This window comes from Clytia hemisphaerica, unplaced genomic scaffold (assembly GCF_902728285.1).
Source record: "Clytia hemisphaerica strain Z4C2 unplaced genomic scaffold, Clytia hemisphaerica genome assembly, whole genome shotgun sequence".
NCBI lineage: Eukaryota > Metazoa > Cnidaria > Hydrozoa > Leptothecata > Clytiidae > Clytia > Clytia hemisphaerica.
In genome coordinates, this window is record NW_027104406.1 from 526619 (window position 1) to 550522 (window position 23904).

Sequence of the window (23904 nt, forward strand, 5' to 3'; positions counted from 1 at the left end):
ATAAGAATAAAATTGATTAAAGAATCATAAGGCACATTCCGATTTTGGTAACTCTTATAAAAGCTGTATGGCCACTATAATACAGTAACCCCGAAAAGTTGATTGACCATCTCACGAGGAACTGTATGTGATCAGAATAAATGGAAAAAGTTTTTTGGATCAGGATGTAAAATTGGTAAGCTGGTTGAATCCTCTCCTCTTGTTATGATATGGAAAAGAGGGGCAAAAAGAATTTCTCAAAATTTTAAGTGATGGGAAGGCGAGGAAGGAAGGGAAGAAAGTTGTTTTACTTTTGTTCAAAAATGCTGTGTAAGCAAGATATAGATTAAATGGTGTCCTTTAAAGCAGAATTAATCACGAACTACTGACTATACCAGCATTAAGGACCATGGAGAAATCATGACAAAAAAAGACTGGATAAAAAATCTCTTTCAATTCCCAAAGAAAGTAAAAAAAAGATTTCAGTGAGAAAATGAATGGATAAATGGTCGTGATGTTTTTTTTTATAGAAATAATAAATAATACAAACCTACAAACTAAAATCTACTATAGACAGTATGAGACTAATCAAGGAGTACTGTCGACTATCGATACATAGTCAGATGAGTGTAGTGAAATAATTTTTTCATACAAATCATGATTTGGTCTAAGATACAATAAGACTCCGACTTCTTATTCCTTTTTAAGTGTCCACAATAGCAAGAAGTAAGTGACCAGACCCGATCCTTGATTGAGCGATGCCTTGATAAGATTTCTATCACTAAATTAACTACCGGGTGTGCCACAAATAAGTTACTTTCTTTGATTTGATATTGCAGGCAGTAGCAGAAAGATTTTTCAAAGATTGTTTGTCAGAATCATTCAGAGGAAAGCCTAACTTAAAATTTGGTGTATTATTCTTTAATTTTACTTCATTGGTTCAAAAGTTATGTTCAAAATCCTAAAATGTCAATTTTAAAAAATGTCAAAAAAGACTAAAAACAAGGGTATCAATTTATGAGAGAAACGACTTCTCTTTTACCAAAACATTAAAGTACAATGTCTTGCCTTGTAACACTCTTTATGTTTTCTTTATCTCTATTGTCTTTTTTTACTTCTGTTTTCCCTTGGGCATAAACAAGATGCCGAATGCTTCAAGCCCCACAAAATTTTCAACATCTTCCTATGAGTTTCCAGAAGTTTTTCTGCTGTGTGACATCGTTGAGAAAGGTGGAGAAGGTGAAAGTTTTGAGAAAAATGCTTCGTTTGAACTGTTGCAGCTCATCTCGATTCACAGATGATGGAATGTATTTACAGAGATGCATAATCTTGTAAATAAGTGCTTTTTACATAATGGAAATACATTTTCTGATGCATAAAATCGTTTTGTGCCTCTTTTTATTACAACCAATTTAAAATACTCTCGTTTTTCGCCTTTTTCTGTCATTTTTTTAATTGATATTTTAGGTTTTTGAACATAACTTTTGAACTAATGAATTAAAATTAGAAGTAATACACCAAATTTTAAGTTAGGCTTTCTTCTGAATGATTCCGAAATAATCTTTGAAAAATATCAAGTCAAATGCCTACAATATCAAATCAAAGAGGGTAACTTATTTGTGGCACACCCGGTATAAAAATAAATAGCAATGACTATTAATATGTTATTATATATCTAGAAAATGGATTGGCAACTTTCTAAAAGTTCCTTCTTCTTATCCACTTAAAGAATATTGAAATATATTCAAAAAATTTCAAAAAAAAAATCATTCGAACGTTTTCTAAAAAGCATAAAATGGTCAATCGTAGCCAGCAGTACGTGTGTAGGTATTGTAATTCCTTATAATCATTTGAGCAAAGAGCAATAAATTAGATTATTAAAATCGAACTGAATAAAACTTGTAAAAATTGCTGATTTCTTAACATGGATACTGTTTATATAATGTTTTTTCTAATTATTCTAAATCTCTAAATCAATCTCTACAATCTAAACGGCGTAGACGTAGTGTGGGTTAACGAATGGTATAAAAACAAGGTGCAGGTTGTGGAGTGAGCCGTAATGATGCGTATTTTCTCCTCCAATTGCCGGTTGCCTCATGTATTGAAGACAATCAAATAATTGGATATCGTTTCGTGTCGGATGATGATCCCATTCAAGTCTGATGATTCGATTCGGGTCATATTCTCAATTAATCCTCGATAAAGCCAATCCACCAGCAAATCCACCATCCAATCAAATTGAGAGGACGTCAAATTAATCAAAACCAATCTCATGTAGCAGCAACAACACAGAATCTTAGAGTAGACATCAAGAAACAGAACTTTCTGCCATTTTAGGAGGGTCCACCAAGAACCTGAGAATGTCTGATAATGATACAATACCCTTGATGCAATGATCACTGTCTTCCACAATTAAACGATGTACCTAAAAAATCAATACGACAGTGAATCAAATTAAAGTTTTATGTAGAAGATTAAAGTCCATCCGCTTTCAGTGTGCACTAATTTTTATTTTTATTCCTATTGCTTCAAATGTAACAAATCATATACAGATAAAATGATTATAAAGAGCATAATAGAATAATAAGTCATAAAGTTTTGAAGATGAAAAATGAAGAAGAAGAAAAAAACTTTTAATACACCGTTTAGGAGTGTCGACTGCGCACGCGTCAATCCAATTTTCTATTGTTTTGATTTTAGCGACCACGGAAAATTCACTCTCCTCCGTAAAAAAACGGTAGGTAAACATCTGGTTCTCATAAGGAAACATAGCAGAAAAACGGTATGTAAAGAACTCCTTTTAATCATAACTTTCTTTCATCTTGATGAATTTTTGTGAAATTTTCAGGAGAGACTTATAAAATTATCATTGATATCATGTTCAAATATCTAAATCATTCTCTTTAAAGGAGAGAAAAAAATTCACAATGTTTACATTCCTCTAACCTTTCACAGTACTAAAGTGTGCATTTTTACCTACCATTTTTACCGGTCTCTGCAATGGAGTACCGTGAAGATAGCGAGACTCCTAAACGGTGTATTCTTTAGTGCTAGAAAATTCATTTTTGATACAGAATTCTTTGAATCCTCCTATTGAATAATATTTGAAGGAGGATTGGAATACTATAGAGGCTGTAACTTCATGGTTTATCAGAATCAATAAACCTCTTCCTATTGCTCCAAAACTTTTTCCCAACCGATGCGAAGTAGTCGTTATTGGATACAGACAGTCATGATTCTACACATGATTGATTTCAACCGTAAAATGACTTTTATACAAACCACACAAAGTGTAAAGGAGCTATATCATTAAAGTATCAGAGGAAAAGTAGTTTTAACGCTCTCGATGCATTTACACCGCTATTGAGGAGAAGTGCTACCACTATGGTACCACTTTTCAAAAGAAAACTCCAATCCAAAATTTGGCTTGGCCGAGTTTGAGAAACTTGGTCCATGGTATTAAAGGTCAGTGGTTGATAGCTGTATTGGTCAATTAAATATGTAGGGAGAGATATTACAATATACCTTAGCATTTGCGATGCGATCAATGATTGCGTAGAACGTTTCATGTGGATAACATTTGTGAATACCTTCCACCCTGACTTGACGGTAAGACAGTGCTTCTGATACGGTTATGTCCAAATTATTGTACGTCCTTTCGGCTGCCAAGTTCTAAAGGTAAGAAATATCAAGATATTAGAACCTAGAGACGTGACTAAAAATATATTCAATAAACAAAAACTTTTTAGTGGTCACTAGACGGTTCCCGTCGTCGAAACAGCTACCATCTTGCGTTACACACATTTTTCATAAACTCATTTAGTATAGTAAGATGTAGTCATTTATTGAAATATTATGAAATATTATATCAAAGCGAAAATATACATACTATTGAGCAGATAGAAGAACATTTAGAGAAATACAGCAGCTAAAGTTAGAGGTAGGTGTAATTCTGAGCGGAGTGGAACCTGATGTAACACCTACGTACTACAATAAACTATCTGAAGAACAATTTGGAGAAATCTTTGGAGAGAGACATACCATGACATCAAACCTTGAATAGATATCAACACATTTTCGATCTTCTCCGACAACTGGCAGTGCTGACACTTTCCTTTCGTGAAACATGTTCAATGCTTCGATCAGTTTTGCTGTTGGACTTATCTAATAGTAAGAAACAAAGCATGTTAAAATCACAGTTAAAATGTAAATCAAAATTACCATAATATTCGGCGACAACTCAGTCGCTTTCAGTACCTCAATACCTTATGCTGGGAAAAAAGTTTTTGTAATTAAATATGATTTTTTTTAAATGTTTTACTAATAATCAACAAAACCTTGAAAATTGAACCGTTTTGTGTCTGAATACTCTTGGTAAGAAATAAAACACAATGATTTGCTGGATACAAAACAAATTAAAACAAAGGGTACCGTTGCAATGTCTCCATAGGTTCCTATACCAATTTCTTCGATAGTTTTGCCAAGAAAGTCTGGCATTACAAGATCGTCCAACTAAGAAACAAAAGGTAGAATGGTCATGGTATGAAATTTTGATAAATCTAATTTAATTAGACCCTCGCTTAGAAGCAAGGCAAAAATATTCCCGCTGTTTTCCCCTTGTCTTGTATCGAACGTGAACATTTTTTGTCAATAGTATTGTCAATTAATTCTAGATGTATTGCAGAGGGTCAACAGAAACCTTAAATAAAACACTAAATGAGCCACTTCGTTCCTGACTGGAGCTAAATAATGCGCCATCTTTAATAAATAGACTACAGTTCTGTGCCGGCAAGTTGATCGATCAAGACAATCCTCTTGTCTCCTCGTTTTCCACCATTTGAGTTGTTTGTTCGTTCATATTAAACAAATTGCCAGTGCCGAGCTGTGGTCTACTCAGCAAAAATGGCGTATGGTTTTGCATGAGAAAGACAGAGTATGTCTATCTAGTGTTTCATATCAAATGTCTGTATGAGGATCTGTTTTGCAGCTTATCAGTGATGAATGAAGTTAAATATCTGAAGTCTTTGCATTGGCAAACAAAGGTACAGATATTTGAGGTCATTCAACTCTGGTATAAAACTCAAACCCTCTGAACCGTTAGGATTGATAGATTTTAATTCATGATATGCACCATTGCAATGTCTTCCATGGATGTACCAATCAGCTGTTGGGTCCACGATGTAATGTTAGAAGACATTGCAATGGCACATATCATGAATATATTCTCTTCTTACATGTTGATAAACATATGCAAGTATCTTCTTGTGTGTCAATATGTACATAGCGTTGCCAGTTTCTTCATCGATGACTGGTAAACGATGAATTTTGTTTTTCATCAGTGTCTGTACACCAGTAAATAGGCTGAAAGAAGAAAACAAATCTAAAAATTTCTAAATTGAGCTGAAACAGGGAATAAAACTATCATTACTCGCCAAGACCGAAATACAAAGATTCAACCGTAATTTTCTGTCAAAAATCAGAAACTTAAAAGTAAAACTTTAGGCTATAGGATTCTACACTAGGACGATTCATTCAAGCGCATCATAAAGCTAAGCTTAGAAGAATAAAAATAAACGCTATCTTTCTTCCATTTAGAAACAGCATTCGATTATTTGCACTTACCTTTCAGTCGGTGATATCCTTAATAATGTTGAGTGGATGTTTTTTTTGAAAAGGTCTAAAGCAAAGAGGAGAGAGAGTATTAAACTTCCAAATGAAGAATTTGAGGACACCGTTTGACATATTTCTCACATTTTATAATAATTTTCATTTTTACTTTAACATACAAATAATTACTTACTCCTCCAAGTCTCGATTTGGTGTTCTTCTAATTCCCACATTTTCTCCTGTGATAATCAAAGTCCAGATAAACACAGTCAAATAACAACAGAATGAATAATCCATTTGTGCATAATTTAGTTCTAACACAACATACATTGGGCCATTCCATTTTATATTTCGGAGATGGGCGAACATTTTCCAGGGGGTCTAAAAGAGTGATTTTTATTTTTCCAGGGGGTAAAAGATTCGTCCACCGTCACACTTTAAAGGTATGAAAATAATTTTTCCAAGGGTTATCTACTCATTTCGAAGATTTTATTTTTGAATTGAAAACGTTCACCCATCCCCCCTTGTATGGACAGCCCATTGTTGTTGGCTCTTATTTGACCCTTATAGTTTAGTATAGTATGTCTGCTTACCAGTGGTGATTTATAGTATCGAATTAATATATTGATAAAGTCTGTAATGGTCAACATTCCTGCAACATAAAAAAAGAAATGAAAAAATGCTTAAAGGTCATTCATGCTTTCTGTAACTTCCTTTTTTGAGCCATGAAGGTTTTAATCAGTGTCAATATTTTTGTTCCTGAGACATATAAAATTGAAGAAACAACCAGAAACAATTATCTTAAAAGTGTTGAAATTTACCAACAAAGTCTTGTTCGTTACTGTCCCATAATGGTGCTGATCGTATAGCTGAAGAAAACAGGATTAACTTATGTTTAATACTTCTCAAAATGTGTAAAGTCAAATTTCATTATTCGATTTAATTAACTGTGCAACTCTTTTTTGCAATTGAAACGAAACCGTTTCACCATCATTGAAGACTAATTGACTTGAGTTGTTTCCACATGGTAGCCATAATGACTGTACACGCTCAAAATGGGCATTAGCTCATTTACAAGGACAATTTTTGATATGTTTCTTGTTGAAAACCCCAGACAAACACTTCCCACGTGCAGCTTGTTTGTAAAAAAACAAACTTACAATTATGTACGAGTGCGAAGAAAGCTTTTTTGACCTATAAAAAATATAAATGTAAACTACACATTTAAAATCTTTCAAGAACAAAACTAATTTAACTTTATTGTTATAATCCTTTGAGCTCCGAACCGATACTACAAAACATTATATAAAAATAATGTATAATGTTTCCCCACCGCACCGCTAGGCACAAATGATAACACCAGAGTTACTTCAAAACTTTATTTAGGTAAAATTGATATTGTGAAGAAAATTTTTAAAATAATTCTGTACCTTTAAACGAGTATCAAAAACGACAATTTTCGAACTGTTGGGAATGATGTCATAGCAGCTGTGTTTCTTTAGAAAAGTTGCATAACTATATGCATTCTTATCATCTGAAAGGAAAATTGAAAGGATTAATAATCATCGAAATATAATAACAAGCACAGGAAGGAAAACACAACTGGTCTTCCTTCAAGAGATCAAGAAGATTTGCAAACATGCACAGGTAATGCATTTTGACTATTACGTTATTACATAGTGTTAAATGCTTAAGATTTCTACAGATTATTTCATGCTAATTCTATACTATCAAAATAAATAATTTCTATAATTATTGCTATATTATACCGTATAACGCCCCCACAAATAAACGCCCCTTATAAAATACAAAAAAATTAATAAACGCCCTCAGGCGTTTATTCGAAGTAATACGGTATTTTAGGTATATATGCCACACAGGTGTAAAGAAAATATAAACAGAAGAAATACAAATCATTCACCATTTATTTCATCATCGTCATCACATTTGATCTCCAAGATGTTGTCTTTGTTCGGTATCGGTGAGTACTAGAAAATGATCATTATATTGAAGGAAATATTTTGCTATCTCATTCCTAAGCTTTTTTCAACTATTTTTAGTAAAGTCAACAGCAGAGAGAAGGTATGAATAAGATGTTAAGGTTAAAAGTGTCATTTTTAAAACAGCTTTGCTTCATGTAACATCAAACAACAATAAACAATAATATTCAAACACTAAAACTGGGCGTCCACTGGAAAACTCAGCTCCTGTTTGCAAAATTGAATTCCAAATTTCTGATTACAGTAGGTAAAAAATAATAATGAAGTCTATTCGAAAATACAAAGCATTATCCACAAAAAAAGGGTTATCCACATCATCTATTACTGATGTCAAAATATGGCTTCAAACTGAAAGTTTGAAAGACCTCAAACATATAAATTTTATCTTGATAGAAGTAACGATTAATAACCATAAAAAAGGTTTCTCAGATCGGTCTTGAGAATTCAAACAATCAAAAATACCTTTGGACGTGGAGTCAGCTCATCTCCACTTTGTGAATCAAAACTTCTAGTGTCAATATATTTATTATCTGGTGACACCGAGTAAGAATGCAGATTAAGAGGTGTCATATTTTTTGGTAACTTTGATGGACTTTCCCCTTGCTGATGCAAGTTGTCGTCAGAGCTGAAAGAATACATGCGAGCATCTTGACCGTCGTATTGTGGTAGCTTTTGTTCATCTGGTGGATTTTGTTTGATAGGAGGAGGATGGGCAAATTCATCTGCTGTTTCTGGCACCTAGAGCAGAAGTTAATGAAAATAAAATTAATACTGCATTGAAAAGCTGAAAAGTTAAACAAAAATACAGATCGTAAAATTATAAAAATAATTAGGTGAAAACAGTGTCAAAATCGCACTACATGAATGTAATAAGTAGTAACTGATAACAGACTATTATACAGTAAACAAAGGACAGCTGAATGATTGAGTAGAAAAATGTTCTTCGGACTTCAAGCTGATTGGGTTAAGACCAAAAAGATTTACCTTTGATAAATCAGTCATTGAATCATCTCTACTTTCCATAACATCAGGTGTTGACATAATTTGTTTCTTATCTCTGTGATATTATAGTTTGTCACTGAAAAGATAATGAATAAACAGAGTAATGAACATTGATAGGCTTAAAACAATTAAAACCCCTCAAAAATGTAGTGTTGTTGTCAAGAAAAATGTTAGGAATGTTATAAAATTCCTGTGCGGATCCAGATCACCAATGAATCTTCAACACTTTTTTTCTTTTTTTTTAATAATTTCTCCATGATTGATTATAAAACTTTTCAAAAAAAAAAGGTTACAAAAATATCAGTTTTAAAAATCTAGTACATTATTGACAGGAGTCATTTGCCCACAGAGAGGAGTAGATGACTTCTTTGGCGCATTATCAGGTTTTGGCGCACTAGGAGCTTCACCCATATCAGGCGGTAGATGGAATTTCTCAATAAGAAACCTTTTCTTCTTTAATTTAAATGCAAGATCAGAAGTATCAATATTCTGTCCATTAATACAGTTCAAACTTGACATTCTTTTGATTTCCATTGTTCCATGATATTCCTTAGATAGCGGATGCTTTTCAATCACAGGTAGTGATTCAATATCAATCACAATATCACAACAGTGTCGTAAACGTCCTAAAAGTTTTTCGCTTTGAAATAAGTGACTGGGTATTGACACCATGGCACAAGCAAAAGAGCTTCGAAGTAAGGCTTTGAGGGCAAGCAAGAACCAAACCAGAGAAGAATCAAAACCATCTTTATTCAAGAGCTTTATGTTCCAATTTGGAGAGCCAATTGCTGACAAATCTATCCTTAAAATAGGAGGAATAATTTTAGAATCTTTAGTGAATAGATTCTGGTTTTTGATTTTTGCTGTAATTTGTTTTAGCAGACCTTGATAATAACCATTCTTTCCAACTTCGGTTTCATCTTCCTGATAGCATGTATAATCAACTTCTTTAAGTTTTACTTCTGGAACTGGTTCTGATAGATCAAAATAATGTCCAAATTGTGTGGATACAACTTTTGGAGTAGTTGGTTGATTCTTGTAACGCCATGCTATTTTCAATTCGTCATCATTTGCTGTATTCGTTGATTTCATCTCTTCAACATGTGCAGTCTTCTGTACGTCATCAATACAACTTGGGATATCCTTTATAAATTCATCCATAGATGTTTCTTCATTTGCAACAAAAATACTATGTTTACATTTGATTCCCTCTGCTAAAAAGAGCTTGTGCATAACATTGCTGTATGTACGATGTAAATCTTCCTCAATCATCACCAAAGTACCAATAGCAATACCACCACCAATCAGCATATCCAATGATGGTATACCAGAGCTAACTAATAATTGATTATTTCCAACAGAGGGTTTAGTACCAAGTGGTAAATTAGGCCTTCCCCTTGTTGTTTGCTTTTTAACAAAGCTAGAAGTCATTTTTTTATCTCTGAAGTTTTTCATAGAGAAAGAAAATATTAGCTAACTTAAAGCTGAAGTAAAAAACAATTTGGGACAATTTTTTCAGACCTTTTTAAACAGAAAAAGATGTTAAATATGTGCAGGTAGACTTTTCCAATTGGAAAATTGGAAAATTTTTGCAAAAGAGGGGGAAAAAGAAAAGATGAAAAACTCTAAATAACGGGTGAAATGTTTTTCCTGAGGGTGGGGACTAGGTTTTGTAGAGGTGTACTGGTGTAATGGTGTACCTTATGGTCTGCCCTGAAAAAGATTTACTGAGCAGACTGGAAAATAATACGCAAATAATACCACCTTCCCTTTATGAAATGGGTTAATTCTCACTATTCTGCCTATTTCATTCATCAATTTCCATGGGGATAAAATCATGATATTGAATTTTAGTGCAGACAGCATTTCGCCACAGTAATTAACTACAATAATTTCAAAATAATGGAATTCACTAGCCTGTGTAGTCTTTTGTAGTCCAGGGTCTGGAGCTCAACTATTTTTTGCCTTTGATAATCTGATGGTGGAAAAAATAGAGACCTATCGCAGCGCCATCAGTCAAATCAGAAAGCGAAGATAGTATACGGCAGACTTTCTGACTAAGTCTTTTGATGCAAAAAAATAGTAGACTGTCTTAACCCGAATCGGAAAATATCAGGAAATAACATAAACAATATGTTTTCTGGTCTGTAAAATTTAAAAGCCAGCGCAAAGATTTTTCGTGAAACAACAGCGCTACATTAGATTCTTCCACGTATGGTATACAAAGCAAGAAAATGTTGTTTTTTCAGCAAAATTTTATTCTGGAAACATTTTTATTGCTATTGGGGAGTATTTAAAGCTTGAACAGTCAGCTTATCTACAAAGATAGTAAGTTATCATGCTGTGGAATGATAAATCGGGGTAGACCGTAACGTGCACCATTGGGGTAACCCATGGTACGGCACCACCTTTCAAAACAACCCTCAATACTGGACCACATTTCAGATCATACAGATCAGAAAATCTTATACTTTCTTTGCTTTCTGATTTGAATGATGGAGCTGCAATCAATAGGAACTAAACTATCAAAACTATTAGATGTATTTTAAACAATAAAGAATTTAAACCTGATAATTTTTGCATATAAAATTTAATCAATTATGTATCCTTAACACATTCAACTCGTTGACCTGATCAATATTTTACCTCTACAGTAAAAATCTTTCAAAATTAAATACTACCTATATATAGCTGTTGTCGAAAAACAATCAGAAACCTAAATAAATGTTCTACTTTTTCTCCATCAGAATTAGTAAAGGTAAAAAGTAGTTGAGCTCCAGCTTCTGGACTACTTTAGGCGTAAAAACTTTCGCGAACAGAAACTTTTGCGAGGATGAAAAATTGCGAAATTCACGACATTTACTTTCGCAAATTTAACAGAAAAGAATCAAGACGTAAAATTGAGAATTTTCACATGAAAAAATGGCTTAGAGGGACAAATACTTCTTGGATTGGCTTGAAAATTTTGTTCTTTGACTTATTAGTCTTTTAGCAGGCTAAAAAGTGCCATAAAAGTAACACTTAATTCAAATTTTGAAGTTTTACAGATTTTCTATTTTGTCAAGAATTTTTTGCGAGCATAAACTTTCGCGAATGGCCCTTCTCACATTAAACAGGTTTCAGATTTCAAAAGTTTAGGCAAAAAGAGGTACCCCACAACCTAGCCCAATTGGCATAATAACATAAGTTTTCATTTTCTCTTGAATATAAATATGTTGAAGTGTGAGAATCCAGAAAATCTTTCTTCAAAGTCCATTTTTCACGCTTCTGTGCTGGGGTGAAGCCTTTAATACAAAAAAATACAAAATTGCTTGAAAAAACCAAGAACTTTGCCAGAAACTTTTTTTATCCAAATACAGCCCTGTGAATTCAGACAAAATGATAACACAATTAGATTAACCTAACAAATAATATTTTTCCTCTTTAGGTCGGCTTTGCCGACCCAAAACATTTCTTTTGTCAGCACGCCGACCTAGAGTGTAAATTACGTCGGCAAATAAAAGCGGTTTTCAGGTCGGCATTGCCGAATGCCGACCTGGATTCACAGGGTTGAAATATGATTGTATCAGTACATAAATCTGTGATAGAGTACTGACAACCATTATAGAAAACATATGAATAATCAAAATCTGCTTTGCTTAACTCCTATTTGTATTTTTCTGGCTGTTATGCATGCCTACCCGACTGTCCGTTAGTCACACTGATAAGAAGAAAAGTTCCAATGAAAGCCAAGGGAAGCTGCATGTTTCTTTTATTTTTGTCTTAAAAACAGAAGTACTATGACCATAAAATAAGTGCAAAATTTTAGCCCTAAAGGTTGAGTGGGTAGCTCACAAGAGGCTCATCAAAAAGTGTCCGTTAGTCACGAAACTCATTCTACCTGAGATGAAATTTTCATAAGATCACTTTTTCAAAATGGTTGGTTTCTAACACCTTATTGCAAACAAATTAAGGCTAAACTTACCAAAAATGAAGTATTTTTTCACTAAAAGTTGTTTTCTGTTAGTAAACATTGCGATTGTCCGTTAGTCACGAAATAGATTTAAAATTCAGAGTTCGGAGAATATAATAGACAGCACTCGCTTAAAAAACCATGTATTTTGTTCTTATCAAAGCTATTTTGACTATATTTACCCATTTTACCCATAGATATATGTTAAATAGTCAATCCTTTCTTTGTGTGTGCATTTTACATTTTCGTGACTAACGGACTAGTTGTCATAATAGGGAGAATAATCCTTTTCCAAAGTAAATAAATAAAATACCCTTACCCAATTTGTCTGTCTTTGTCCTGATTCAACAAAGAAACAATGCAGTGCAAAAAACACCCAAAAAAATTCAACAGATCTTTATATTTCAAAATTTTCAAATTTTATTGATATAACATTTCACCCCTAAAGCACCAAATATAGGAATGGTTGGATTGCCTCGTCAGAATCATTAAAAAACCGTTTTGTCCGTTAGTCACGCAGGCCATTTTTCATGCCCTTTTAGCGTCCGGCTATCGGACGCTGCCCTTCCTGAAATCACTAAAAATTTTGTTAAAACAGCCATTTTAGTGGAAAAACACCAGAAAAAGTGCCCTTTTTGCCATCAACTGACGATGCCCTGCCTTTTTAAAATATGGCCTGTCACATTTTTAAATGTCCGTTAGTCACAGCATTTTTTGCCCAATTTTTGTCATATTTTCTTACTTTGACAATTTTTTTTCAAAATTAATTTTGAAACATAAAATTCAACCTTTCCTCTAGTGAATTTAAGCAAAAAACCCAAACTGTAGCTTTAGGAACAGCACTTTACAGCTATTTGTAAAAGTGTCCCATTTTAGATGTTAATTTTTGTGTCCGTTAGTCACGGGCCTATTAATTACAATTTCTGACCAAGTGAAAGTCAAGAGAAAAAGTTTTATATGGTTCTTGAAACTTTGACCCCCATTGATAGTTACCACACCAAAAGAAGCTTTATTCCTATTTTCAAGCTTGACTTCTAGCCTGCTAAACAGTGGAAATGTCCGTTAGTCACACATGGAATTCATGATATAGTTAAGAAATTAAAATGATGTACTACTGTATGAAAACTGAAAACGCTCCAATCTTTTTTTTCATTGTATAGTTATTTTGTTGATAGTTTTGACGAACACTACTTTCATGCATTGAGTGTAAAAAAAGGGGTGGGAATCAAATTTTATTACTTTTTAGGAGATTCTACAAAAGAGGGGCAAAAACTGTCACAATATTTGTCAAACTACAGCGTTTCCAGAAGCTGTTGCATTTTCCCGTCATTTTCAACACTGTCGTATTTTCCTTACGGAATGCTCTTTGCTGTTAAAGCCTCATTGTATCAAGTTTCAGTTTCCTTTACCCCGCTTATCCAATGATGTTTTGCTGTATGTGTGATTAAGATAGATGCTGGAGGAACTTTCATCCTCAATGGCCCTATTTTGTTGATTTTGTCTAGACAGGGGGGGGGTCGATAGTAAAATCTCAGTTACTACCCTGGTAGTAAAAGTATGGAGACCACCTATTTTTGGTTGCTTTTCGGACTTATATATTTTACAAAAAAAGCTAAAAAATGTATATTTCTGTGACACATTTTTCACTTAGTGCAAAATCTAATGATTTGCCTTTAGAATTAAACAACTTTCAACAGAAAATTATTTCAAATTATAAAAATTTTCAGATTTTTTCAGAAAAGTCATCCAAAAAAATAAAAGAATTATATACAAAAATAGCTAAAATTTGCTAATTTTACCCGTTTATTTAACTACTCAGGTAGTAAAGATATTTCAAAATTTAACACATAGATACCAACCATTTTAGTATTTAACTACCCTGGGTAGTAAAATTTTTTTTGGATTTTTTGTCACACCACCACCGTAGTAACTACGGTGGTAGTAAACGTCATTATGTCTGAGATTTTACTACCAACCCCCCCCCCTGGTCCTAGATAGTAAAATGTGGTGCACGTGAGCCTTTATGACAGTGATTCCCACTCACTTGATTTCTCATCATTACGTCATCACAAGTATATACCACCCCACAGCCACATCCCCACTAGACAGGAGACCCATCGTGTGTTTTTTTATAATTTGATGTACCTATATACACAAGACGGGTTCGAGCTGTGAGTCCAATCTTGGACTCGCATTTTTTACAGTGGGAAATTCGAATTTAGCGCTTTCCTCACCTTTCTCTAAGAAAGTGTGACCAGTAAAAGAATAACAAAATTTGATTGGCTATGTTTTCAACCGTTAACCGTTATTAGGATCTCAGCCCGTAACATGCTGTACATTTCGCCATCAGTTTATCAAAGATGAAATCATAGCATGGATTCCCAGGCTACACCCCGGCCCCACGGGTGTTTTTTCATACTTTGAATTTTTGCTTTTGGAAACATGACAGTTTGAAAAATATCCTGCCAGTTTCTGCAAAAGCGACAGTCTGAAAATTATTGCGACAACTTGAAAAGTATTGCAACAGTTTTTGAAAATGTGACAGCTTGAAAAACGGAGACAATTTGAAAAAACATTGGGACAGTCTTCTTAAAAATATTAACTAGACAGCGTAGTATTAAAATATTGCAAAAGATTATTCATAGGACGGACATTCTATTCAATGCATTCCCCTAAATAAGGGGTTTTATCTACTCATCAAAAGAATGGAAAATACCCTGCACTATTATGTATTAAATATCCCCTACTCATTACAAACTTAGTCCTCAGGCGGGCGCAGCTTTTCGCTACTGTCAACTGTCAGACTGTTAGTCAACTGTATATTTACCAATATCTCAAAGAAAAACCCATTAATGAATATAGGTACTATCTATAAACATATAGTTGTGCAGTGTTCAAAGGTTCAGGTGTTCCAAAAGAAAAGACACCCGGGGGGGGTACTAGGGCAAAATGGGTTACGGGGATGCTCCGCTGGTCAGGGTACCTTTTTTGACCTCCACGAGTCCCAGGTAGGGTCGTAAAAACACCAAAATAGAAAAATCAGTCCCCCGTAGGGTGCCTATTTTTGGAAAATTTGGGGAAAAAGTAAAAAATTTTGGAATTTCAGTCCCATTCAGGGTCACTTTTTTCGCAAATTTCGAGTCCCACGTAGGGTCCATTTTTCGAACGTCAGCGGAGCACCCCCGTCGGTCGACAAGGGTAGTACCCCCCCCGGGAAAAGACAAGACCAAAGACCAACTTTTTTGCAAATTGATTTTTGCCTGCAAATTGCTACCATCTTTAATAGTCTGTGGCATGACCTGTGGCATGTTGTTCCTGTAGTCTACTATTCTCATTCAAGCTACGTGCTTAAAATCATTTCCCGCGAGTGTTTCGGGCATGCGCGGGGAAAAGCTATATAATAGCGCTCCGCGTCATATACTACTCGGTGCTTAATTGTAGAGGAGGAGTGGTACTGTGGGAGAAAATTCATAAAATGGGGAGTAAATATGGTGATTTTCAAACCCCTTAGGAAAGGAAAATGAAGGTTTTGGCACTTTTTCAGAAAAATTTCATAAATTAAAATGGGGTTCTAAAAATTGCAAAGTGACCCCCCCCTAAAATTTTTGAAATTTTTAATCAAAAATACATTAAAGAAATTAACTATTTTCTTTATAAAGTCTTTTTTGAAATTTTTGTATGTTGTATCAAATCTGCAATAGTTTTTTCTCAACTCATTTTCTCACTCAACAAACGACATGAGTGGAAGGAGGAAGGCAGCAGCACGTATCGTGCTAATTCTTTTGAAACGGAAATTTGAGAGAAAATATTCGAAAAAGAAAAGTCGAGTTAAAAGGTCTTGCTGCGGGTACGCCTAGTGGTTAAAGTTGAGGAACGAAATAAGTGCCTACAACAAAATATTTGCTGAACTTCGTCTACGTGACCAAAGAATATTTAGATCTTATTTAGAACTTATCCTATCTTTCACCCCTATCTCATATTACGTTTTAAAAATTCCAAACGCTAGAAAATCCATTCATCGAAAAAAATGTACAGAACTATCATGTCGGTAGCCTGGGAAACCATGCTATGATTTCTTTCTTTGATAAACTGATGGCGAAATGAATAGCATGGTTTGGGCTGCCAATTTGAATTTCGCTCCTCAAAATGACAGTTGATGAATTATCCAATGAAAGTTTGTTTTAGTTTCTATGCTCAAACTTCTATAGAAAAAAGCGCGATTTTTTATTGTTCACTCATTTTTATTTAGTGAGTGAGTCCTGCGCTTTTTCAACTGTAAAAAATTAATAATATTGGACTCGCAGCTCGAACCCGTCTTGTGCACATAGAACTATAAAAAAAACACGGCGGGTCTCCTGTCTATCATGTCATGTCGGTGGCTTTGATCTGGAGAGAAGTGAAAAAAAACTTTGAACTTTTTACCAAAAAAATGGTAAAGAATCGCAATAAATAATTTCTTTTTCAAGGATTTATACGTCTTTATTTTCTTTATAAGAGGGTGAATTTTTTAATCATAAAGACTTGATTAAAAAATTTCAAAAATTTAGAAATAAATTAATGTAAATGTAATGTAACCACGCCTTTGCTTGGGTGAAAAGTTGACATTTTCTTATTTTCCGACCCTTCGAAGTTTCTCAAGGGGATTAAGGCGGGGTCAAAATGCTTGCAACGTTACAAATCATTTTCAGAAGCTCGTTTTGGGCTCAAACGAAGCGTATTACTAATTAGAATAAGATTCAGTCTAGGCAGATGTTTTTTCATTTTGAAATTTTGCGTAATTCGCAAAAATCCTCAATTTTGCGCTATTTTGATGACGTCATGAAAATTGAAATCCCAATAACTTTTGATAGAATTATCAAAATAATTTCAAATTTTGACCAAAGATGCATATTATTAATGTTTTTAGGATTAGAAAAAAATTTTAATAAAATTTGATGACGTCATGACTTTTCAGCCAAAAAACTAAAATCCTTAAAAAATGCTGACGTCATCAAGATTTTGAAAATTTTTTGAAATCTTTTGAAAATTTGCATTGAAATTCATCTTCGGTGAAAGTTTGAAATTATTTTGATGATTCTATCAAAAGTTATTGGAATTTCAATTTTTATGACGTCATCAAAATAGCGCAAAATTGAGGATTTTTGCGAATTACGCAAAATTTCAAAATGAAAAAACATCTGCCTAGACTGAATCTTATTCTAATTAGTAATACGCTTCGTTTGAGCCCAAAACGAGCTTCTGAAAATGATTTGTAACGTTGCAAGGATTTTGACCTCAACGAACCCGCCTTAATCCCATGGAGTTATTGATTTTTTGATTTATGTCCAAAAGGGAAAGTGAAACATAAAATCAAAGTCATGGCTTCAAACCCTTTTTCCCATTCCGTTCAAATCGGAAACATCGGGAAATCGGGGAAAAACGCAAGATTTGTAAAAATTTAAAGTTTCCGTCAGGTCAGCAATCAGAGTTTTAACTAAAAATGGTCCAATAAGGCTCATAATATCCATATTATATTGTCTATAAACCCGAGCCAAATTGAAATATCCGATTAAATTTTGAGAGATGGCCAAAAATCGATTTTCTCGCCCGAACTTCAAATTTCGAAAAACGAGGAAATAAGCTTAATTTTCAATCGATTTCGAACATGATTGTGGATGAAAATTGAAGAATTTTGTTTGTTTATTGGGCAAAGCTTTTAGCCGCAATCAAACAAAGCCCGGTGTGCAAGTCGCGTTTTATATTATCAGCTTCGAATGGAATGTTTTTAAATTCGAAGAATTCGAAACGAACCAAACAATATACCGAAAGTGTTATAAAACAGTTATCAACCTCTAATATACTGAATAGAAAACAATTATGGTTCATTAATTTTGAACAATGGACACCTGTTAACTTTCTGTATAATGTTAATAGGAAAAAACTCAAAAGATTAAATTAAATACAATTAGTGATTTTTTTAGCGTCGGAAAAAAAGAATTTACTATCAAATTTTAGTATTTTTTTTTTAATTTAGGATTTTTTATTAGTCGCATTTGAAATATTTTGGTAAGTTTCACTTTTTTTGAATTCTATATAAAGTATCCAAATAAGCATTATAAAAATAATAATCAAAAGATGGATTTGTGGGTTCTAGTGCATAATTAACATTATTTGGTTGCTTTTTGGACTTGAAATTTTAATGGCGTTTGAGTTTTAAAGCTATCGTTATGCGGAATCATGTTAGGCAAAAGATCGAGTTTTAAATTTTTATTTTTTAGCAAATATGTGGCGACTAACCATTTTATTGGTGGCTCTATGCATCTTCACTGCAAGCATCGAAAGCAGAGCTTTGAAAGGTATGTTACATTTTGAGCTTCATTATCATTACAAAATTACACCCCCTTCTCTCTGGCCCACTGAGACCCCTTTCCACCGGAAAAATTGGCCAAAATATCGTCCCCGGTGGAAAATGATCCTCCAATCTTTGTCCCCAATGAAAATAATCAAATAAACTAACCCTCACTGCAAAATATTATGTTATTTCACCACCACTGAATTTTCTGACTTAAAAACAAAAGAATTGAAACTCCCAGCCATAGAAACATGGGAACATCAATCCCCATTGAGTTTGAGTTCGTTTCTATCCTACCGGGTCTATGATAAGGGGGTGTGAAATTGTTCAACAATCCATGAAAAGATTAATAGATACCCTGTCCGAAACGAAATAAATGGATCCGGTTCGTTTGGACCAAATGTCCGAAATGAAATAAGTGGGAGGACTGTATGTTTCTTTTAGATGTTTCTTCTTCTCTATCTAGTTTCGTACTAATCATAATTTACAAATGCCGCGCTATTTATATATCCACGTGACCCTACTGGTCACGTGGTCAAACTGTCAATCATAATTTCTATTCCACGACATACCCTGTCTCGACAAAAAGCGTTGCAAGTTTTGTATTTTATTTTGAGTTTCAAATATTGCTTTCCTGTCTGGTCTTACCGATACTCAATCAATCATGGTTATTATGAAATCTAGGAATTGAAATCTCAAGAAGTATTGCTCTTGAACGAAAAAATATAACTATAAAAGTATTATCTCGGTGGATAAATAATTCTGAGTGGATGAATTCAAGACATACAGTAGGAATTTAAAAGCAATGTATCAAAATGTACAGACTGTCCGATTTTCGGAGCTAAACTTTACTTTGTCTATTCCATGAGAAAACTGAACAATAGTGGTAACTTTTTCCGTCGAGTTTTATTTCTATACTACCATTTTTTTCGTAAAGGGGATTGAGTTTGAAGCCCGAAGGGCTAGAAAAGAATCTCTACCCTAACCTTTCCCAGGCAAGAAAAGGTGAAGCCACTTATTACTTCCCATCCAGAACGCACATAGAACGCGCCGAAATGATGGTGACGAATTGTATCTGTCGACGAATTGTATTTTTTGAAATCTAGCGATAGATTTTACTTTCAATCTGGTGTTTGTGTAAAAACCACGCGCAGGCGTTCTGGAAGGGAAATAAGTGGCTTCATTTCCCATCTAGGAGTCTCGAGTCTAGCCCTTCGAGGCTTGGAAGTCAATGGGGAATACCTTTAAAATGCTCAAGGATAAACGTGACCCCTCTAATTCTTTACTTATCATTTGATTTGATTTACTCTTTCAACGAATTGTATCTTCTTTCAGCCTCACATTCGAAATCACACCAACACGCTTCACATGTCACCAAATCTGAGAAAGCAGACAAAGGGCCTGGAAAGAAAGGTATAAATTTGTTTTTTATTGCAATAAATCAAGTTTTGTTTGTAATGGAAATCGCCTGGATTTTCGTCTTACGTCTTACCTTTTGATGTCTTCAATTTAAATTACATGCTTAAGTGAAGGGCAACTTTAATCACTTCCAGTTCAAATCTCAACATGATTTGTTTACCTTTTAATCCAACTTAATTTACAAACTCCGGACCAGAAAGCCTACTGTGTTTTATTTACCCGGGAGAAGGTTCGGGTACTTGCCAAGTGAACCGTACCGAGTGGGAATTGAACCAGGGTTGCCCGTGCAGCAACTAAAGGTAATAACCACTATACCAAAACGTCATTAATAAACTTCCTAATGCTTCATAAAAATAGAATACCCTTTTTTGACCATTTTAGCGGAAGTGCACGCAGCCAAAGTGAGCGAAGAAGATGATGATGAGGATGGACCAGCTGAAGAAGCTGATGAAGATGCCAGTATCAATGAAGATAATGGATCTGCTGCTTCTGCCAGATCTCCAGTTATCCTCCCTCCTCCAATGCCTTCAAACAACCAAGGTAGATATTATATAAAGAGTATAGATAAGAGTTAAAGAGCTCGATTTAACCTCTTGATGAAGGATAAATGAAGTGTAGTAAAGTAAACTTCAATCGATATTGTTCAATAGAATCGAAGAGTAATCCATTCCTGTATTTCAGTCTTTGCGAATCTCCTACAACCACTTAATTTTAGAGCTTCAACATGATAAGACTTTCTTAGATTTTTCTAACTATGTAAGCCAAAAAGATTACAAGGTTGAAAATTAGTTGAAAATGATAGTATGAAAGGAAGTTTATGAGAACACCCCTGTGTCACAGTCCCGGTGGGATTTTTTTCCCACAATGGGGGTAAAGATTTATCGACGTCCCAATGGGGATTGAAATTCTATTGTTGCAAGCTTAAAATATCCAGTGGGGATGGTTTTGGAGTGCAATTTATGACATTGAATTTCGAATGGGAATGAAATTAAAGTCAATTTCCCAGTGGGGCTGAAATTATAGAGTATATTTCTTAAACAGTGAGTTGGGGCCCCACCGGGTCTGTGACACAGGGGTGTATGAGAACTTCTTAGCTTACCATATTAATACAAGACAAAATTTGCTCATAAAGATGGAGCCATTAATCGAGCTAAAGTTACGAGGAATCAGAAAAACAACTTTAGCTTCAGAAGTATAGATTATTAAGAGTTTCCTTTCTACTTTTTATCCACTTAGGTCTTGATATAAGTAAAAACCCCGAAGCCATTGCAGCAGCAAGTAATTTACGCCAAGCCATTCATGATAGTCTGGGTGAGCAACACATACACATCACATACACATTTCTTAAAATGATTTAACTAAAACAAACGGCCATTCAATGTACATAACGTTTATAAATGTACGTAAAAATGAATGTTCATACATATACTACACTTTGGAACAAAAACTGGCCATCGGACTTTAAATTCTTTCAAAACTTTCCATTTTTGAACTCGATTATTGAAAAACAAAACAGACGAAAAATGACATTCCATTTTTCTTTGATTTTGTAGGCAAATTAGCCAGAGCTGAAATAGACATGCACAAAGCAATCGTTAACCCAAACAAAAAACAAGATGGTATGTGTTGCTCACTGTATACATTGGTACCTTATTAACATTACTAAGATCCACTGGGATTAATATTGATCTAAAACTAGGTGACAGATGTTTGGTCAATTTCTTTTTCTCTTGGTAGATGTCTTATCCCTGTTTTTCAAGATAATAGAATTGTTTTATAAAGCTTTACTATACCAATTTATTTGTCTCGTTTAATTTTTAGTCCGACCACCACCACAACGTGCTTTGAAATGTCCACAACCATGTCCACAAGATTGTGCCCAATCTGGATGTTCACCAAGCTGTTGTATGTCTGGTATGCCAATGCCACAACAACCCATGATGATGCCTATGCCAATGATGATGCCTGGAATGATGCCTTCGTGCCAACCAGGATGTATGCCACAAGGATGTGCCCCACCAGGATGTATGCCACCTCCACCATGCTCACCACCAGGTTGTCAACCACCAGCCAGCTGTAATCCTGGATGCGTCCCACAACAGCAAGCTATGATGCCTATGCAAATGGCTCAACAAGCTTCTTGTCAACCAGGATGTATGCCACAAGGATGTGCTCCACCAAGCTGTATGCCACAAGCCTGTATGCCACCAAGTTGCATGCCACCACCAAGCTGTAACCCTGGATGTGTCCAACAACCAGCAATGCAATTCAAAGTCCAAGTTTTACCTCCACAAATCTTCCAATTGCCAGCTGCACAAGCTTGTCCACAACAATGCCAACCTGGATCTTGCCAAGTTGGCTGTCCAACATCTTGCTGTCCACAACCAGGAATGATGCAACCTCCACAAATGATGATGATGCCTCCACAAATGCCGGCTGGATGTAACCCAGCTTGCCAACAAAGCTGTGCACCATCATGCCCACGTCAATGCTGTCCACAAACTCCACCAATGATGGCTCCACCACCAATGCCAGCAGGTTGCGCACCATCCTGTGCACAACAATGCAGTGCACAATGTCAACAGCAATCATGCTGTGGTGCTGGTATGCAACAACCAATGATGATGCCTGCTCCAATGATGATGCCAGCTCCAATGCCAATGCAAATGCAATCTGGATGTCCATCTCTTTGCCAACAACAATGTGCTGCACAATGTCCAAGAATGTGCTGTGGGCCAGGACCAGCTGGAAAATAGATCTTCACCAATAGTTATTCTAATGAGATGACTTAGTAGATAAATCTCTACTTGGTAAAATACGATCATGGACTGTCAATGAATAACATCTTTGTAAAGACGATTTGATAGGATTTTTTATTTCAGACTCTCCAAATTCTTCCGAATCTGTTAGATTGAAAAACACTTTTGTAGATTCTTAAAACTGAAGTTTTCAAATTTACCAGTAGATTTTGCCATAATACTGTCGTGTTGATCTGTTAATTTGTCACGTGTCTTTCTTTTTGACAAAACAAAAAGTAGGTAGTAGGCTTTCCAAATGAATTATTATAGTTATTTTTTTGTATATTTAATAAAAACTATATATTAGTTCTATTTATACTGAGACGATTAATTTGTATGCGACGAGCAATTTAGAAAATGAGCATTATGGAGGAGTGTACTTTCCATTCAGGTTTCAATAAATAGGATCTCCTCCACAGATCACATTTTACAAACTTCTCGTCTCAGACGATTTTTCCGTCTCAGTATAAATGGAACTATTATTTATTTTTTTGTGAAAGAATTAAAATATATCTAAACAACTTTTTAAAAGTTTCTACTAACACGCACGTTTCACAGACCCGGTAAAGCTTCCACCCAAATGATTTTCCCCGTTGAAAAATGATCCAAAATTTCAACCCCACTGAGAAATTACCTTATCATTTGTATCCCAATGGGAAATTGAATGGAAATGAAAATGAAAATTGCACCCCAAAACCATTTCCATGGACTCTTCCACGATCGGTGACGAAATACTTGGCACAAAAAGGAAATCCACCGGGGTGTTTTGAAACCACAATCGATTTGCAAGTGCTTTATAGTATGTTGGAAGTGTAG

At 34.6% G+C, this 23904-nt stretch overlaps 3 protein-coding genes across 5 annotated transcripts; 1 reads left to right on the top strand and 2 right to left on the bottom strand.

The window, feature by feature from the left end:
• Nucleotides 1-405: 405 nt before the first annotated feature.
• Nucleotides 406-8664, bottom strand: LOC136820087 (5'-AMP-activated protein kinase subunit gamma-1-like). Its single transcript, XM_067076324.1, has 14 exons — nucleotides 8571-8664; nucleotides 8049-8324; nucleotides 7508-7574; nucleotides 7017-7120; nucleotides 6747-6780; nucleotides 6408-6455; nucleotides 6180-6238; nucleotides 5780-5825; nucleotides 5602-5656; nucleotides 5214-5340; nucleotides 4411-4491; nucleotides 4021-4143; nucleotides 3505-3651; nucleotides 406-2404 (listed from the first exon to the last, which is right to left on the bottom strand). Exons 1-14 carry the CDS (start codon nucleotides 8625-8627, stop codon nucleotides 2288-2290), a joined length of 1341 nt encoding a protein of 446 aa, XP_066932425.1. The 5' UTR covers nucleotides 8628-8664; the 3' UTR covers nucleotides 406-2287.
• A 165-nt stretch (nucleotides 8665-8829) lies between these two features.
• Nucleotides 8830-10051, bottom strand: LOC136820088 (elongator complex protein 4-like). The gene has a single exon (XM_067076325.1). It carries the CDS (start codon nucleotides 10041-10043, stop codon nucleotides 8895-8897), a length of 1149 nt encoding a protein of 382 aa, XP_066932426.1. The 5' UTR covers nucleotides 10044-10051; the 3' UTR covers nucleotides 8830-8894.
• Nucleotides 10052-18476: 8425 nt separating this feature from the next.
• On the top strand, nucleotides 18477-23630 carry LOC136820008 (keratin-associated protein 10-2-like). Of its 3 annotated transcripts, XM_067076242.1 has the most exons (7): nucleotides 18477-18585; nucleotides 18798-18875; nucleotides 20207-20284; nucleotides 20672-20830; nucleotides 21527-21601; nucleotides 21844-21909; nucleotides 22112-23630. In XM_067076242.1, exons 2-7 carry the CDS (start codon nucleotides 18803-18805, stop codon nucleotides 23044-23046), a joined length of 1386 nt encoding a protein of 461 aa, XP_066932343.1. In that variant the 5' UTR covers nucleotides 18477-18585; nucleotides 18798-18802; the 3' UTR covers nucleotides 23047-23630. The 3 variants fall into 3 exon arrangements, with proteins under 3 accessions (XP_066932343.1, XP_066932344.1, XP_066932345.1); XM_067076243.1 differs by lacking the exon at nucleotides 21527-21601; XM_067076244.1 differs by lacking the exons at nucleotides 21527-21601; nucleotides 21844-21909.
• The last annotated feature ends 274 nt before the right edge of the window (nucleotides 23631-23904 follow it).